The sequence below is a fragment of the Mus caroli genome, chromosome 2, assembly GCF_900094665.2.
Source record: "Mus caroli chromosome 2, CAROLI_EIJ_v1.1, whole genome shotgun sequence".
Lineage (NCBI taxonomy): Eukaryota > Metazoa > Chordata > Mammalia > Rodentia > Muridae > Mus > Mus caroli.
The window spans coordinates 106,435,200-106,452,437 of record NC_034571.1 but is presented as its reverse complement, the minus strand read 5'-3'; the positions used below and the strand labels follow the sequence as shown (position 1 = coordinate 106,452,437).

General features: G+C 39.4%; 1 protein-coding gene across 4 annotated transcripts in view; it reads right to left on the bottom strand.

Annotated features, from left to right (window-relative positions):
* Positions 1 to 17,238, bottom strand: part of Fmn1 (formin 1) — a 371,650-nt gene that overhangs the window by 182,194 nt on the left and 172,218 nt on the right. For all 4 annotated transcript variants that reach the window (XM_029474561.1, XM_021149455.2, XM_029474562.1 and 1 more), the window contains 2 exons: positions 5,238 to 6,049; positions 1,708 to 1,858 (listed from right to left, as the gene is read on the bottom strand). In XM_029474561.1, the coding sequence (XP_029330421.1) occupies positions 1,708 to 1,858; positions 5,238 to 6,049 (963 nt within the window). The remainder of the gene's footprint in view (positions 1 to 1,707; positions 1,859 to 5,237; positions 6,050 to 17,238) is intronic.

The window sequence follows — 17,238 nt, the reverse complement described above, 5'->3', positions numbered from 1 at the left end:
TACCTCATGAGTTGGTATTGAGAAGAGGCTAGAGTCCCACAATCCTCTGAGGGCATGTGCTCTGGTGATCCAAGAACTTTCTACCAGGTGATATATCTTAAAGAGTCCAGTAGCACCACCCTGGGACCCAAAGGTTTCCTGAATGGGCCTTTGGGGGACTCACTAAACTTCAACAGATATTATTTCATGCTACAGCTAAGGGATTAGGAGAAAGTAATAGCTGGTAGCTTTCCTTGGGTCCTACACTGAGGTGTGATTGGTCCTCACATCTGCCTGACTGCTTGAGGATGCTAAAGTTGTTCTACAGATTACTAATAGCTTTTGGTTTTTAAAATCCTCATGTGTTTACACAGAAGTCACCTCCCAATGGGACCTGTCTTGAAAACTCCATTGAAAACTGCAGGCCCCACAAAAACCTTGCCTGTGCTGATCTCTCTCCTTGCTCTACTATAGGATTGCAGAGGTTTGCTTGTATTAGTGACTGCTAAACTCCACAGGCCAATGACCATTTTAGGGTTAGTTTCTCCCCATCTCACGTATTGCTAATATTTATAAAGAGCTGTCCAATAGAACTTACTGTGTTACCATATTTAGTAGCTACTGAAGAAAAGTACCTAGTGTAGTTAAAAGACTGAACATTCCATTTTGCTTAATTGTTATCATTTAAATGGCTACATGTTATCCCCTATCACATTCTAGCACAGGCCTAGTACAATGCCCTTTATCACAGACTCTAATTGGGTCTATGAATGAATATACGAATGAGATACATTTACATGTATGTGTACATAGTTATGTATGCATGAGTGAATGGTTATACATCTTTGCACATGTGCATTTGGAGACTAGAGACTGGGTGTCTTCAATTACAGATTCTCTCACTGAACCTGGAGTTCTCAACACTGACTGGTCAGCAAGCCCCAGGGACTCTCCTATCTCTGTCTTTTTCATGCTGATATTACAGGAACTCAGTCTGCTACACCTAGCTTTGCTCCTCCAGTCCTTGTGCTTAGTGACAAGGCACTTTACCAACTTAGCAATCACCACAGGCCTATGAGACCTACTTTTGGGGATGGAACACAAATCACTTTCGCTAGCAGCAATGTGAACACATTTTACAATAGAATTCATGACTATAATTGTGTTGACTAGTTCTATGTCAACTTGACACATGCTAGGATCATTAGAGAGAAAGGGAATTCAATTGAGAAAATGCCTCTATAAGACCCAGCTGCAGGCAAGTTGATGGGACATTTTCTTAATTGGTTATCCATGTAAGAGGGCACAGTCAATTGTGGGTGGGGCCACACCAGGCCAGTGGTCCTCAAAAGACAGGCTGATCAAGCCATGACCAAGCTGTAAGCAGCACTCCCCGATAGCCTCTGCATCAGCTCCTGCCATCTGAGTTCCTGTCCGGTCCTTCCTTTAGACTGTGACGAGGAAGCATATGCCTAGCAAACGTGTTCCTTCCCAAGTCTTTGGTCATGGTGTTTCCTCACAACAGTAGTAACCCCAACTAAAACAACAGTTCCGAATAACATTTCAAAATTCAGAAGAGAAAGCCAAAGCAGTAAGCCCAGATTTCTTAAACTAACTGGATCCTTTTGCCATTCAAGACTTGGATGTCTTTCTGGGGAGAGGGGACCAATCAGGCAGATGTAGTGGATTGCGACATGCATATGATGACAAATGATGATTGTACAGTACCTTTTTGACTTTGTTCTTCTTCTCGTAGGCCTCTGACAGGGGTTTTTTCTTCTGTTGAGTTGTGTCCTTGGAGAATAAATATTCAAATTCACTTGTGTCCCTAATATGAGGTTCTTCTAAGGAGTCCCATAAAGTTGGTGCAGCGTCTTTGCTTGAAAAAGAAAGCATCAAGTTAACTGTGGGAAGCAAAGCAGTAAAGAGGATAATACAAGGAAATCTTTCTCTAATTCACTTTAAAAAAGAAAACATACAAAACCCTGGTAAAGCTGGGACAGGAGTTTTTCATGTTACACATTTTGGAAGTCAAAAACAGGATATTTTAACCCCCATCTTCACGTAAACATCCAAAAAATATGATGGTCATTAGTTCAGTACAAGAGCTCTGGAGAAGGCCCTTAGGAGTAGAATTTTTGGAGGTGAGGTTTGAACCATGTAAATTACTTCTTTCTCAACCATAGCATCTCCAGCAGGCAAAAATGGCATTACAGTGAGAGAGACAGGATAAGTAATTCCATGCATGGGCAAGGTCATTCCTTAGAAAACTGTATTATATTTCACTTATTCCTAGTGTGTATATGTATATGCATGTGTATATGAGGAGCAGATATGCATGCCATGGCATGCATGTATGGGTGAGAGTACCATGTCAGTTCTGTCCTTCCACCACCAGGACCCATGGAATCAAATTTAAGTCACCAGGCTTGACTGCATATATTCTACTCTGTAAAGCCATCTCACAGGCCCAAAGTAACTCTTCAAAAGATTGAAAACGAAACAGTAAAGATGGGAGTCCCTTTGAGGATTTTATATGTAGTCTTCAGAATTAACTGAGGTCATCTCAGTCCAGGGCCTTCAAAACATGACTAGTCAGCTGCTCATCTGGTGTATCGATTGACAGCATTCCACCAGAGATGACATTACCACACAGAACCATACTGTTTTGCCTTGCAATGGGCACCCCAGGGCGATTCCAACTGAAGCATCCGTGGGGAGTTTGTAATTTAGTCTCTTGAGAAAGTTCATTCTGTTTTGAAGCAGAGAACAAGAAGCTGCCAGAAATCAAGTATGTCAGAGCCACCTCTGAGAGTGTGGTGTACAGGCTTCTCTATATGTGCCCTCAGTTGGAATGTGTTGTTTATTTTCTTCAAATGGGCAGAATTGAGATGCTTTATGAAATTACTATTAATGTCACAGGAAAAAAAGTAAATTTCTTCTACATTGGTTTTTCAAATATACAAGCATGGCATGGTCATGACAGCCAACAGTATATACCTTTGTTTCACTATATATTTTTGCTTCAATTAAAACTTAAAATAAAGCTGCCCTCATATAACATAAAGATATAGTCTACTTTACATATAATAAACACATCTGTCATACTATTAAATGCATTGGTACCAAGCCATGATGACAGAGTCAGAGTGTGTGATGCCAGCAGGAGGTGACTGCTGAGGACTTACCACATCACAGAGGGGACAAGGCTGCCACATTTCCCCAGTCAGCCACTCCTCATGTCCAGTTCATTTACTTTGCAGCATTCAATTTGAAAGTGAAACACTAGGTTTACGATATTTGCAGAACTAGCTTAACCAGGGTAACTAATGAAAGCTTGAACATTTGACTGTTTTCCATTTTTAAAAAGTGGGAAATCTCAGGAGGAAAGAAAAAGAAATCAGTGATTTCCCCCAAATCTCATTTACCCTTCCTTGAACAGCGGATGAAGATTTTGTCCTCCCGGAGCTCAGTTTTATGATGCTATGTCTAAGGCGCTCGATGCTCATCGAGTCTCTTGGGCAATGGAGTGAGGCATGCAAGTGAGAAACAGGTGTGAGACAGTCACATGTGCTGCCAAGACACACGAGTCTAGGGCTCACAGGTGGGACCCATCAGTGCAGGGTGACTGTGAAATGGCTTGAGAGCACTAATAAAGAAACACAACTCAGATGTTCTGGGAAATCATCTTTTAGGAAATATCCCAATCTCAAATGAGAAATGGGATGCTAGCACTTCAGTGTTAGTGTTGGGAACTATTTTAGGAACAGCTCGTCTATTAAAAAGGAAAAAAAAAAACCCAACAACCAAACATTCATTTGGGAAATTATACAGCACTTTCATCAGCACTGCATCAATATATCTAGAAATTTCCACATGTCAACTCCTGACCCTTATTTTTGGCAAGACGACTAAGGACAGTATGAAGTATGCCAGTAGCTTGGTTAGTCACATGCTTAGCCTGGTGGTATTTCCCCTACTCTTAGAGTGTTTTCCATGTTTTTATTTCCATTTTTTTGTAATTATGAACTATATGTTATTTTGTTTCATTATCTTCCCTTCTCTAAGAAAAATTTTACATAATCCTGAGAATTCTGAATTGGGGAATAACCTTAGAAATGTAGTTTTAAAATGATTGTTGTTGTTATTATTATACATTTTTTTGCAAACAAATAAATTTCAAAACTAGAATGTGGCCAAGAAATGAGTCAAAATCTTTCTCATTGTCCTTTTGAGAGATTCAGAAAGCAGGAAACCTAACTGTACCTTTTTTGTATGGAAGTTTCCAAGTCAACATGACTTTCTGCCTTACAGACCCAGCTTAATAACATATACAGATGAAGGTACTCTCCACGTCAGCTGGCCACACTCGGGTATGTTCTCTGAAGGCCAATAAGGAAATACACACGTAAAAGAAGTCTTATGAACCAGAGTTCAAAGTGGGGTGCTATATTTTAAGACTCTTTTATGATCTAAACAATAAATAACTAAGCCAAGTCTCAGTGTTTTAATAAATAATGAAAAGCATACATAACTATTAAATATATAGATTCACCAAGAAGCCTCAAAGAGATTAATGAAGCATATGTTTGAATATGTCTATAGGGACATTGCCAGGGAGAATTAACCAAGGGTAGGAAGATCAGCCCTGAATATCGGTACATCATCCCATAGGCTCATAGCCCAGATTTTATATTCTGTTTTTCTCCTTCCTGGCCAAGAGATGAGCAACTCCACTGTGCCACACCCTTACTGCCATGATAGACTGAAATTTGAGACCACAGGCCAAAATAAATTCTTCCACATATTCCTAAGGTACGCATCATAGTGAGTGAAAAAAAATATGACCAACACAAGACCACAAGGCTGGTTATCAAAAATTAAGAGATGTTATCATAAAATATACTGTAGGAATCCTCAGTGAACCAACAGTGCAGACTCTGCTCCATATTTCTTATAATTACTCAACTAATACAGTGGTGTTGGAGAGGGCCCTAGCTTAGCTAGACCTGGACTCTTCTACAGTCCATGAAGGGAACAATGCAGAGCAATCTAATCCTTAACACACTCCTTGTCCTAGAGGACCTGGAAAAGACAATCTCCCCAAGATGCTCTAAGCTTGTGTATCCAAAGCATTTATCATATTATATTTGAGAATGGGTGCTACCCAATGTAAATACTGAACTATGGATAATAAAGCATTGCTTGGGATGAATCCTGTGAATTTGTAACTGATAGTGGGTCAAGGGAGAGCTTACCTCTTATCATTTATTTGTATTCTAGTCCAATACAAAGGTTTCATAGGACAGCTGGGCTCAATGGCTGGTTTACGAGGACACTGGCTGGAAGAAGAGCTGAGTCCAAAGGACAGTCCAGGAGGTGGTGGGGGTGCAAGTCCTAGTGGTGGTGGAGGAGGAGGAGGAGGAGGAGGACCTCCACTGTTAGGAAGAGCTGGGACATTAGGAAGTGGTGGTGGAGGAGGTGGTGGTGGTGGTGGTGGTGGTGGTGGTGGTGGTCCATCACTTGGAGGCACGGGAGTTGGAGGAGGAGGTGGAGGAGGTGGCGGTGGTGACCCAGGGCACACAGGTGGTATGGGTGGTGCTGGAGGCAAAGGTCCAAGTCCAGGTGGGAGGGGCGGAGGTGGAGGAATGGGAGGTGGAGGGAGTGGTGGTGGCGTGGGGGGAGCTGGAGGGGATATCTTCTGCTGACTAGATGAGGAGGTGCCTTCTCTTGTCTGGAGTGGGGCGTGGATGTCTTTGCTGTCTTTTGAGGGAGAGAGCTGGGTTAAGGAGATAGTCAGCTTCTTGGGTACTATCTGGCTGCTTCTGGTTGCTTTGCTTTCAGCATCACAGGGCTTGAGGAAGGTTTCTCTGTCTGTCTGGATGCACACGTTTCTGAAGGCCTTTGGAGAGCAGTCATCATCTGTGGAAATGCACACATCTCTCATCTCTTCACATCCTCCCCGGCGCTTTTCTAACTGTTGCTTGAGATTTTCAATGGCTTCTTCAAGTCTTGCTGTTACTAATGCGTGCTCACCTCGGATGTGAAATGTCTTGAGTTCAAACTGAGCCTGGAGAGGAAAAAAAATAGGAAAGTAAGACTTTAATGATAACAAACTCGGAATAGATGTTCAATAGTACTGTGAATGTGTAAATTTACCATTAAAGAATGGCCCATATAATGTAAAGAAATGGAGACATTTGTTCAAGAATCCAAAAGGGTATAAACTTTTATTTCAGTATTTTCCAGAGAACAAACATCTAGGGGCCATTGGGTAATCTCCATCTGAACTCGTGGAAGATTCCTGCCATTGGGTTAATATTTAGAGCAAATCTACTTAAGAACTCCCACTCTGTTTTAATATCAAATGCAGAAGAAATTAATTTAATAGAGGTCTGGGGAGGCTTGAATATATCATTTACAGCTTTTGGTGTGGATTGAGAAAAAGAAAAGCCGGAGCCAGGGAGGCAGTTCAGAACTCAAGCTGGGATGGAGCTGCTGTACCCTGTACTCCTTAGAGAGGGTCCCCACCAGCTTTCCATAGCACTGCTGCAGAAACAGGAGGCATCGGGATGAGCAATGCTACTTTATCATGTCTATTTGGTTTTTAAGTTTCCAGATGAGAGCTGACCAAGGTCACTGTGTGTGTCTGTTTCTTTCTGCTGGCCTGCACCCAGATTATTAGCTCCACCAGATGACATCAGTGGAATACTGTCCATATTTCTGTACCCCAGTAGTGAGCATGGTATTAGAAAGAAAGATAGATAAAATCACATGTACACTCCCTGCCTCAAGAGCCTTGCTTAATGGCTATCAAGTGATTCTCTGGAATAACGTCAGCCTACAAATATCTAGAATAGAAGCTACAGACAAGGATGTATATAACCCTTTAACATTAAGTGTTAAAGAAATGTATTTAACAATCTAGTCAGCAAGGTGAAATTAAAAAGGGGGAGCTTTTCTGCTTCCATTGAGATACATTTGAACTGTTTTTAGTTTTGTTTTGTTTTGTTTTTTGTTTTGTTTTGTTTTGTTGTTAAGTTCAAGTTTTCCGAATATTGATTCTGACAAACCAATTCCCAAATACTAGGAGAATACAGAGACTAAAATTTTAAATTGATAACTGTCCCGTTCTTAGGCATGGTAGCTCCAGAGAATCTCTGAAGGAAGTAGAGAGATTAAGGCACTAAAATGTGCAGCACGAAGAATGGATTCACACTATTTGTTCCAGGTCTAAACTTTCCTGCTGTCTAGGTCTGTGACCTTAGCCCAGCCTGTTCCTTTGGTTGTAAAAAGACAACATTGAGTTATTTCTAGTTTTTCGTTTGTTTTGGTTTGTGTTGCTTTGTTTTTAATGATAAAATGAGATGCCTCTCGTAAATCAGGAAACTTGTGTTGGTGCTAATAATGGTAACAGTAAAATAAAAGGTTTCTAAATTGTTAATTATTTTTGAAACTTTCAAATAGCACATTGGTTGAATGAGAACATAAAACTAGGAAAAGCTGAAGCCATCAATGTAATCACTACACTACAAATGTGTTCTACGACCAAGTGCCTGCCAGCAGCTTCAAAGTTCATCCAACTGAGTGGTTAGGGTTATTTTTGCTTCAGCATCATTCCAGATCCCTCATTTCTCTCTCCACCTACATCCTACTGTGATTTCTACTCTGATTCACTCACCAACATTTTCCTTTAATGTTTGTGACTGCCTTAACTTTGTCTCCACAGAATAACTTCATGTTGGTGTCCCCCACCAAACTCATTTTCAAGACTAGTTCTTGTATTGCTTTGCATTCACAAGTATTGCTGAGTCATTCACAAGTATTGCTGAGTCAAGTAAGAGTTCAACCTCCTGCAGATTATGAAATAACTATAAAGATACAAATTCTGAAGAGATTCCCTTTCGTAAGATAACGAAGTGACATCTATAAGTAAAGGCCCAGGTCTCACCTCTCAGTCAAATCTGGCAATGCATGTTCTTAAATATTGTTTTGGAAGCAGAGTTTAATGCATAAGCTTAATGAAATAGGAGGAAGACAAATTGGGCAGGTTAATGTCTGTATAGCCACGTCCCAAAGCAGCCATGATACGTAAATGAATCCCCATTTGGTTTGTTTGTTTGTTTTGAGATAGGGTTTCTCTGTAGCACTGATGGTACTGAACTCAGAGATCCACCTGCCTCTGCCTCCCGAATGCTGGGATTATAGACGTGTGCCGGGATTACCTGGCAGAACCCCCATTTGTACAGTAAGGTGTTAAGGAACATTTAGAACAAAGTACTGTGCAAGTCCAATGCCACTGCTGTTGCCCTTTGCAATGCCAGACATGGCAGAGGCCAATGACCACATCCATGTGTTTTGAACTCACTATACATGATTCTCAATGCAATGTCCTATCTATCCTGCCCCATATTTCAAAAGCACCCTTTAAACTCCTCTAGCTGTCAGGTTTTTCCTCACCAACTTCTTTTCCTTCACAGCAGAGCTTTTAGGGGTAAAAACTCAAGGGGGAGGGGACATTAAAAAGTCACCCAGTGTTTGCTTTGTCTGCTTTCTCATCTATTTACTTGTGGCCAAATTACAGTTGGTTTCTGTCTTCTGTTCTATGAGAACTCACGGGATTTAGCCAGCATTTTTCAGTGGATTTCCCCTGTCCTATTTGTGTTTCGGGAAGCTGGTGTCTTGTAATTGAACTTCCCTGGAATCATAATTCCATCGCACACTCCTCCCACACAGGTATTGTTCCTCCTACCTCCCTGTTCTCTCCAGGAAGCCCCAGAATCCTTTCCCCCTTCATTCCTTAGATCCATCGGGCATCTTTCTGTTATTCTTTTCCTCACATTATACTCTGTGTAATGTTTTCTGTATCAAATGACAAGTAAAATCCATTCAATGATCTACTGGCAAGTTCTAAATTACTACCTTGAGACTGTGATCTACCTTTTAGATTAATATATCTGCCTATTTAACCAACCACCACAGACTCCACAAGTCTGAATCCCAGTACATTCATGGCAACTACAGTTTGTTTTTCCATCTGAAATTCATCTCATGTCATCTGGAATTGTCTGTGCACCTTGTGGGCTCCTTGTTTCTCTCAATTTCTGACTTAGTGCTTTGTTTTTCTCCATGCCATTATGCCTTTCTCTTCCTCCCCCTATTTCTTCTTCTTCTTTTTTTAAAATCAGGACAATGGTTAAAAATCTACCTTGTTTTATTTGCTTGTTTTATGTTTTGTTTTAGACAACATCAATTTAACTAACTCTGATTCCTGGAAGACTTTTCTCATAAACAAATCTGTGTGTTTTATTCCTTAAGACTCTTCTAATACTTAGCTATTACTTGCAGACCTGTATGGAAAAATTAGCCTGGATCTCTCCTCTGATAGCTTTTCTGCCTCCTTTGAGCACTTTGGGTTCTTGCCCCTTGCTGAGATGTGCCCTGGAATCCAGTCTTATATAACTCCTTGTCTCTCCCAGGCTCATGTTCTTTCATAAAAATACTGTCTTCTCTGGATTCCTTTTCTTTGCAGCAAACACCTAAGGAAAGATTACCATGAGCAGATTAGCCACTGTGTAGACTCCACAAAAAGGTTCTACAAAACTGTATTCACTGGCATGATGGGTGCCTAAATGAGAAGGCAAATAATGAATTCACAGATTCTGTGAGTGGGGCTCCAAGCAGAACTTCAATTGATAATCATGCATTTACTCTTAGACAATTCTTCTCTGGGATCCTGGTTCTCTTTATGATTCATCATGCCCAGGCCTGCAGAACCCCAAGCCACAAATAAAACTAAATGAATGAGACATAATACATCTATAATTTGGGGATTCTCCTTTACTTGAACAGGGAATCCACAAGAGTCTGTTAATCTATACCTATCTCCTTCAAAAGCACAACCATCAACAAGGCAATCCCAATTAAATCAAGCTGCTTTCTTTCTTCAACATTATTTCTGTTAGTCCAAGAAAAGGTTTTCAAACTTGCTCCTCATCAGAAGCATCCAGAGAGCTTTGTAGAAGATACTGGTCAGGCCCATTGTTACAGACTTTCCCTTGTACCAGCAGTATTCAGACTCCCTAAGAGGTTCTGATGGGAGCCAGAGCTGAAGCCAACAGCAACTGTTCATCTTCAATCTGATCTAACACAGATAATATGACACCATGGTACTAGTGCCTTCTGATGACCTTTCCTTATGTCCCAATAAGGAAGGTATTTATTATTCATGTTGAAATTTTACACAAGTAATTTTACATAGGAGGCACTAAATTCTTTACATGGTACTCATAACTCATGTAAAGTTGGCCTCTGTCTATTTTTTCAGACATATACATATACATTCCCCAAGTTGCATTTGAATGCATGATCACCTCCCACATCCCACTTGCTTACATACTACCTCATCAATGCCTTCAATCTCTTATTTCCACTCACTGAAGGCCCTAGGAAAAATTCACACAAGCTCAGCTGAGCTTTTTTCTTGGTTCTTCTAGACATAAATTTTCCATTGTCTGCATTGCCAAAGAACTTTCTAGGTAAGAATTGTATAATCGTCCTTTATGCTTATCCTCTTTGCAAATCTACAGGCCCTAGGCAGTTGGGAACCATGCCTTATGCATGTTTAAACTTTCAGAATATTACATAGCATTTGGCCAGTGAAATATCCACAAATGCTTAGTGAGTTGAATTGAGTCATTGATTCGCCTTTAAGTATTCACCTGAGCTTCTGTATTCCTACCCAATTACGGATGAAACTCTAATAAATAAGCATGAAGTTCCCTTTGTTTTTATAATCGTCTTCTATACAGCATAAACTTCAAGACCTCAGAGTGTCAGTTATCAGCCATCACTATGAGATTGATGCAGATTCTTTTTTTTTTCTCACACGGACCCCTCCCCCCAACAAGCCCTCCTCTTTATGTAATGTCTTCAGGTCTTTGGATCGTAGCATGGTTATCATTTCCTTACCAGCTAGCATCCACGTACAAGTGAGTATATACCATGTTTGTCTTTCTGGCTCTAGATCATTCAACTCAGAATGACGTTTCCCTAATCCCACCCATTTGCCTGAAAATTTCATGATGTCAGTTTTGTTTTGAACAGTCCAGTAATATTCCACATATTCTTTATTCTTTGGTTGAGAGGTATCTAGGTCTCTGGCTATTATAAATAAAGCCACAATGAACATAGTTGAGCAACTTTTAGTAGGCTGTAGATTCCTTTGGGTATATGCCCAAGAGTGGTATAGCTAGGACTTGAGGTAGATAGATTCTCAATTTTCTGAAGAACCACCATATTGATTCCACAGTTTCTATACAAGTTTACATTTCCATCAGCAATAGAGGCATGTTCCCTTTGCTCTATATCTTTGCCAGCATGAGCTGTTGCTTGCCTTACTGATTTTAGGCATTCCAACAGGAGTAATATGGAAATTTAAGGTAGTTTTGATTTTCATGTCCCTGATGGCTAAGCAGGTTGAATATTTCTCTAAGTTGTTTGCAATCATTTGAGACTTCTCTATTGAGAATTCTCTCTATGTAGATCTGTACCACTTTTTAAACTGGATTTTTAAATATTAAGTTTGAGTTCTTTGCATACTAGTGCTTTATAATGTATGGAATCAGTAAAAATATTTTCCCATGCTGTAGCCTGCTACTTTCTTTGGCAGAGTCCTTTGCCTGTCTGAGCTTTTTAACTTTCATGAGGTCCCATTTACTAATTATTGATCTTAGTGTCTATGCTAACAGTGTTCTGTTCAGAAATCTGTCTCCTATGCCAATTCATTCAAAGCTATTCCCATTCTCTATTCTATCAGGTTTAATATATCTAGTTTTACGCTGGATGAATTTGGATTCTTCTACATGCAGATATCCAATTTGATTAGCACCATTTGTTGAAGACATTCTCTTATTTCTAGTGTGTATTTATGGCTTCATAATCAAAAATCAGATGTCTATACATGGGTGGATTTATGTCTGGGCCTTCAATTCGATCTCATTTATCAGTGTGTCTATTTTATATTAATACCACATAGTTTTTATCACTATAGCTCTGTAGTACAACTTGAAATCAGGGATGGTGATACCTGTTCATTGTTTATTGTTCAGGATTATTTTAGCTATCCTAGGTATTTTGTTATTTCATATGAAGTTGAAAATTGTCCTTTCAAGTTCTGTAAAGAATTGAGTTGGATTTCCGATGGGGATTGCATTGAATCTGTAGATTGTTTTTGTTCTTGGTAAGATGACCATTTTTACTGTGTTAGTCCTACTGATCTATGAGCATGGGGAATTTTTCTTTGGATAGTTTCTTCAATTTCTTTTTTGAAGGGCTACTGGTTTTGGTTTTGGGTTTGGGTTTGTTGTTGTTGTTTGTTTGTTTGTTTGTTTAGTTAATCTAATGAGATGATTATGTGGATATTTTTCTTATTGCTTGCTTATATGGTGAATTACATTTACTGATTTTCATATACTGAACCATCACTGCATCTCTAGGCTAAAGCCAACTTGACAATGGTGGATGATTTCTTTGATGTGTTCTTAGATTCAGTTTGCTAGTATTTTATTGAAAACTTTTAAATCTATATTCATTAAATTGGTCTGTAATTCTCTTTCTTTGTTGAGTCTTTATGTGGTTTAGGTATCAGGGTAACTGTGGCCTCGTAAAACAAGTTGGGTAGTTGTTCTTTTGTTTCTATTTTGTGGAATAATTTGAGGAGTGTTGGTACTAACTCTTCTTTAAAAGTCTGGTAAAATTCTGTACTAAAAACATCTGGCCCTGGGTTTTTCGTTTGAGAGACTTTTAATCACTGGTTTTATTTCAATAGGTTTATATGTCTGTTTAAAGTACTTACCTGATTTTGATTTAAGTTTGGAAAGTAGTATGTATCAAGTTGCCCATTTTCCAATTTGGTGGAACACATCTTTTTTAAGTAAGTCCTTATGATTTCCTTGGTGTCTGTTGTTGTGGCCCCCCTTTTCATTTCTTATTTATTTATTTTGGGATATTCTCTCTGCCTTATAGCTAATTTGGATAAGGGTTTGTCTGTTCTTTCTCTCAAAGAACCAACTTTTGTTTCACTGATTCATTGTACTGTCCTCTATATTTTTATTTGATTAATTTCAGCTCTCAATCTGATTATTGCTTATCAACTACTGTTGAGCATCCTTATTTCTTTTTGTTCTAGAGATTTCAGGTGCCAGTATGAGATCAGTCCTTTTTTTTAATGTAGGCACTTAATGCCATGGATTTTCCTCATAGCACTGCTTCCATTCCGGTCCCATAAGTTTAGGTGTGCTGTGCATTCATTTTCATTGAATTCTAGAAAGTGTTTAATATCTATGTTTCTGTCTTCACCCATTTTTTCATCGAGCAGAAAGTTGTTCAGTTCCCATGAGTTTCTAAGCTTTCTGTTGTGTCTGCTGTTGATGATGCTGTTGATGATGCTGTTGATGATGCTGTTGATGATGCCCAGCTTTAATCTGCAGTGGGATGATAAGATACATTTCAATTTTCTCGTATTCGTTTGGACTTGCTTCATGAGTATGTGATCAATTTTGGAAAAAGTGCCCAGAGGTACTGAGAAGAAGATATGTTCTTTTGTGTTTGGGTGAATATCTATTAGGTCCATATGGTTTATAACTAACATTTGTTAATTCCAGTATTTCTGTTTAGTTTTGTCTCCATGACCCGTCTATAGGCAAGTGTGGTATTGAAGTCTCCCACTATCAGTGTGTGAGGGTCAATGCGTTATCTAAGCTACAGTAGAGTTTCTTTTATAAAAGTGAGTGTCTCTGTGTTTGGGACATAGATGTTAAAAATTAAAATGTCATCTTTGTAGTTCTTCTTTGGATGAGTATTAAGTGTCCTTCCCCATCTCTTTTGATTAGTTTTGGTTTGAAGTCTGTTTTGTTAGCTATTAAAATGGCTATACCAACTTGCTTCTTGGACCTATTTGATTTGTATAGCTTTTTTCAATGCTTTATCCAGAGGTAATGTGTATCCATGACATTGAGGTATGCTTCTTGGAGGCAGTAGAAAGATGGATTCTGGTTTCTCATTAATTTTGTTAGTCTGTGTCTTTTTATTGGAGAATTGAGACCACTGATATTGAGAGATATCAATGACCAGTGAATATTGATGCCTGCTATTTTGTTGTTGTTGTTGTTAGTGTGTGTGTGTGTGTGTGTGTGTGTGTGTGTGTGTGTGTGTGCTTCTTTTAGTTTTGCTAGTGTTAAATGATTTCCTGTGTTTTCATGGATGTATTTAACCTCCTTAGTTTGGACTTTTCCTTCTAGCACCTTGTGTACAACTGGATTTGTAGACAGATATTATTTAAGTTTGACTTTATCAGGAAATATCTTATTTTCTCCACCCACAGTGATTGAAAGTTTTGCTGGGTATAGTAGTGTGGCCTGGCATTTGTGGTCTCTTAGCATCTGCAACACATTTGACCAGGCCCTTCTGACTTTTAGAGTCACCATTGAGACGTCAGGTGTAATTCTAGCAGGTCCTCCTCCATATGTTACTTGGTATTTTCCCCTTGGGGCTTTTCATATCCTTACTTTGTTCTGTATGTTTAGTGTTTTGTGAATTATGTGGCAGGAGGATTTTCTTTACTGGTCCAATCTATTTGTTGTTCTGTATGCTTCTTGTACCTTTATAGGCATCTCCTTCTTTAGGTTAGAAAAAAATGTTCTTTTATGATTTTGTTAAAAATATTTTCTGGTCCTTTGATCTGGGAATCTTTTCCTTCCTCTATTCCTATTATTCTTAGATTTGGTTTTTTTCACAATGTCCCAGATTTCCTGGATGTTTTGTGCCAGGAATTTTTTAGATTAGGATTTTCTTTGACCAATATGCTTCTATTGCACTTTCAATGCCTGAGATTCTTTTACCCATCTCTGGTACTTTGTGGGTGAGCTTGCCTCTATAGTTCCTGTTCAAATTCCTAAATTTTTGTATTTCCAAAATTCCCTCAGTTTGTTTTTTCTTTATTGCTTCTATTTCCGTTTTCAGGTCTTGAACAGTTTTATTCATTTCCTTCAACTGTTCACTTGGGTTTTTTCTTGGCTTTCTTTAAGGGATTTGTTCATTTCCTCTTTAAAGACCTCTATCATCTTCATATAGGAGGGTTTAAGGTATTTTTGTGTGTGTGCTTCTGCTATGTTGGAATATTCAGGGCCTGCTCTAGTGGTGACACATTGCCCTGGCTATTACTGATTATATTTTTATGCTGGTACCTAGGCATCTGAGTTTGAGGTGATTATAGGTCTAGGTGCTGATTTCTGCAAAGTCAGAAGGGGATGATCTGTGAAATCTACAGGGGGCATTGAAAGTGGGGGTGAGGGCTGCAACTGGGATGAGCCTGCAACTGGGACACCACCCTGTCCCTGATGCAAACTCTTAACAGACATGATGACATCACTTCTGATCTGTTCCCTGGTCTAGAAAACTCAATTTCTAAAATGAACATATTTCTCAAAGTTAGTGTTGACTGTGTTGTTTCAATAGTTCAAAATATACAATGTAGATACATGTGCTCTGTATAGTATACTCCAAGGCTATCCCCACATCAGTGAGAACTGAATCACATTTGTGATTCTAATCTGATTAGGAGTTGGGCTCTACACAATGCCCCCAGTTTCCTCTGGGCCTGGTTTTCCCTTCCCCTACCAAATCCTCATTATTTTTTAATATCCTCCATAGTACTACCTTTCAGAGATATCATCGAAAGAACACACTGTACTGAAACCCAAGCAACAGAAGGAGACGTTTACTTGTCTGGTCTCCACCACCGGCATGTCTGTCAAAGAGAAGGTGGAAAAATGCCTCCTGATGACAGACATCAGGTTAGAGCCAGCACAGTGGGAAAAAGCGATCCATTAACATTTTGCTGTTGTTATAAGCCTTGTCTCCCATTGGTGCTGCCAGCTCAGTAAAAAGTCAGGTTACCTGCTATGTGACTGAAGCAAGTTAGGCTTTTCAAGGGATGCATCCAAATTCTCCATCCTTGTGTTGGGGGAAAGCTAGATAGTTGCCAGGGACTATGCAGAAGGACAGAAAGGCTTCACTACTTCAGAGAAGCACAGTGTAAACAGAGGGGAGCAGAGGAAAAGGAAGCCAAGGAAAGTGGACCATGAAAGACATGGAAGGCTGGAAACGAATGAGATTGCGTTCTCAAGGAGTGCTTTGGTAAGGCCAGAAGATGGTGCTCCTACTGTACTGAATATGGTCGACTGGGTTTTTCTCTTGTGTTTCATTTTGATAGCCACACCAACTCCACAACTGCCCTTTATTTAACTGTCCTACCTTAGCCACAGTAAAATCAAAAGTCTCTATCAATGAAAAGAATGGCATTGGGTTTGTAAAAAGGCATAAATTGCCAATAGCTGGTTTTAATTAACTATTATCAGTAATTTTTTTTTTCTTATCAGAAATAAAAGCACATCAAGTTACAACCAAAAGGGCATCTCAGGGACACTCCGAAACATGAGGCACATCTGATACATCACCATAATGAGAACTTACTAAGAATGAGAGAGACAGCATGGGGGCAAAGGGGGAGTGGCAAAGAACATTCAAAGCAATGAAAAGTTCACTTAGGCTGATGTGGGAGCAGATCCCAATACATGAAATGCCGGAGAGTGAATACATGGGCTATCTATGAAAGCAATGCTGATACTGGATATGTGCAAGGAAAGAAACCAACAAGGAAAGCTGAGCACACCGCCATGACTCCTCATTTCCTTATTCTAGCTCTTGTAATTCAGGGAAGCACAGCTTTTGGGTGATGCTCCAACCTGTACCAGAGCCCAGGACTGGGAAATGGTCAGAAAAGAATTGGAATCCTTTTAGGTAGCAAGACTCATCTTCCTTCCACAATACCATTTTGAATGGTTATCAAATGACTAACAAAATAGTAAGTTAACCAAAGTAACTCCATATTAGTGGTGAGTAGTAATATATACCACTTAATGTGTGTAATTTTGGCAACAATCAGAACACTGGCTTTAATTTTTTTTATTTCCCAGATAAGGAAAGAGAAGTAAAGACATATCAAGTAAATGGCTACTGAGAGACAGACATGAGTCTAGCATACACCTTATCGTCCAATTTCAGTGATTAATATATTTTCCTACTTAAATACCTCTTAAGATGTCAGATCCCTGCCATATCCAGGGATCCATCCCATAATCAGCTTCCAAACGCTGACACCATTGCATACACTAGCAAGATTTTGCTGAAAGGACCCTG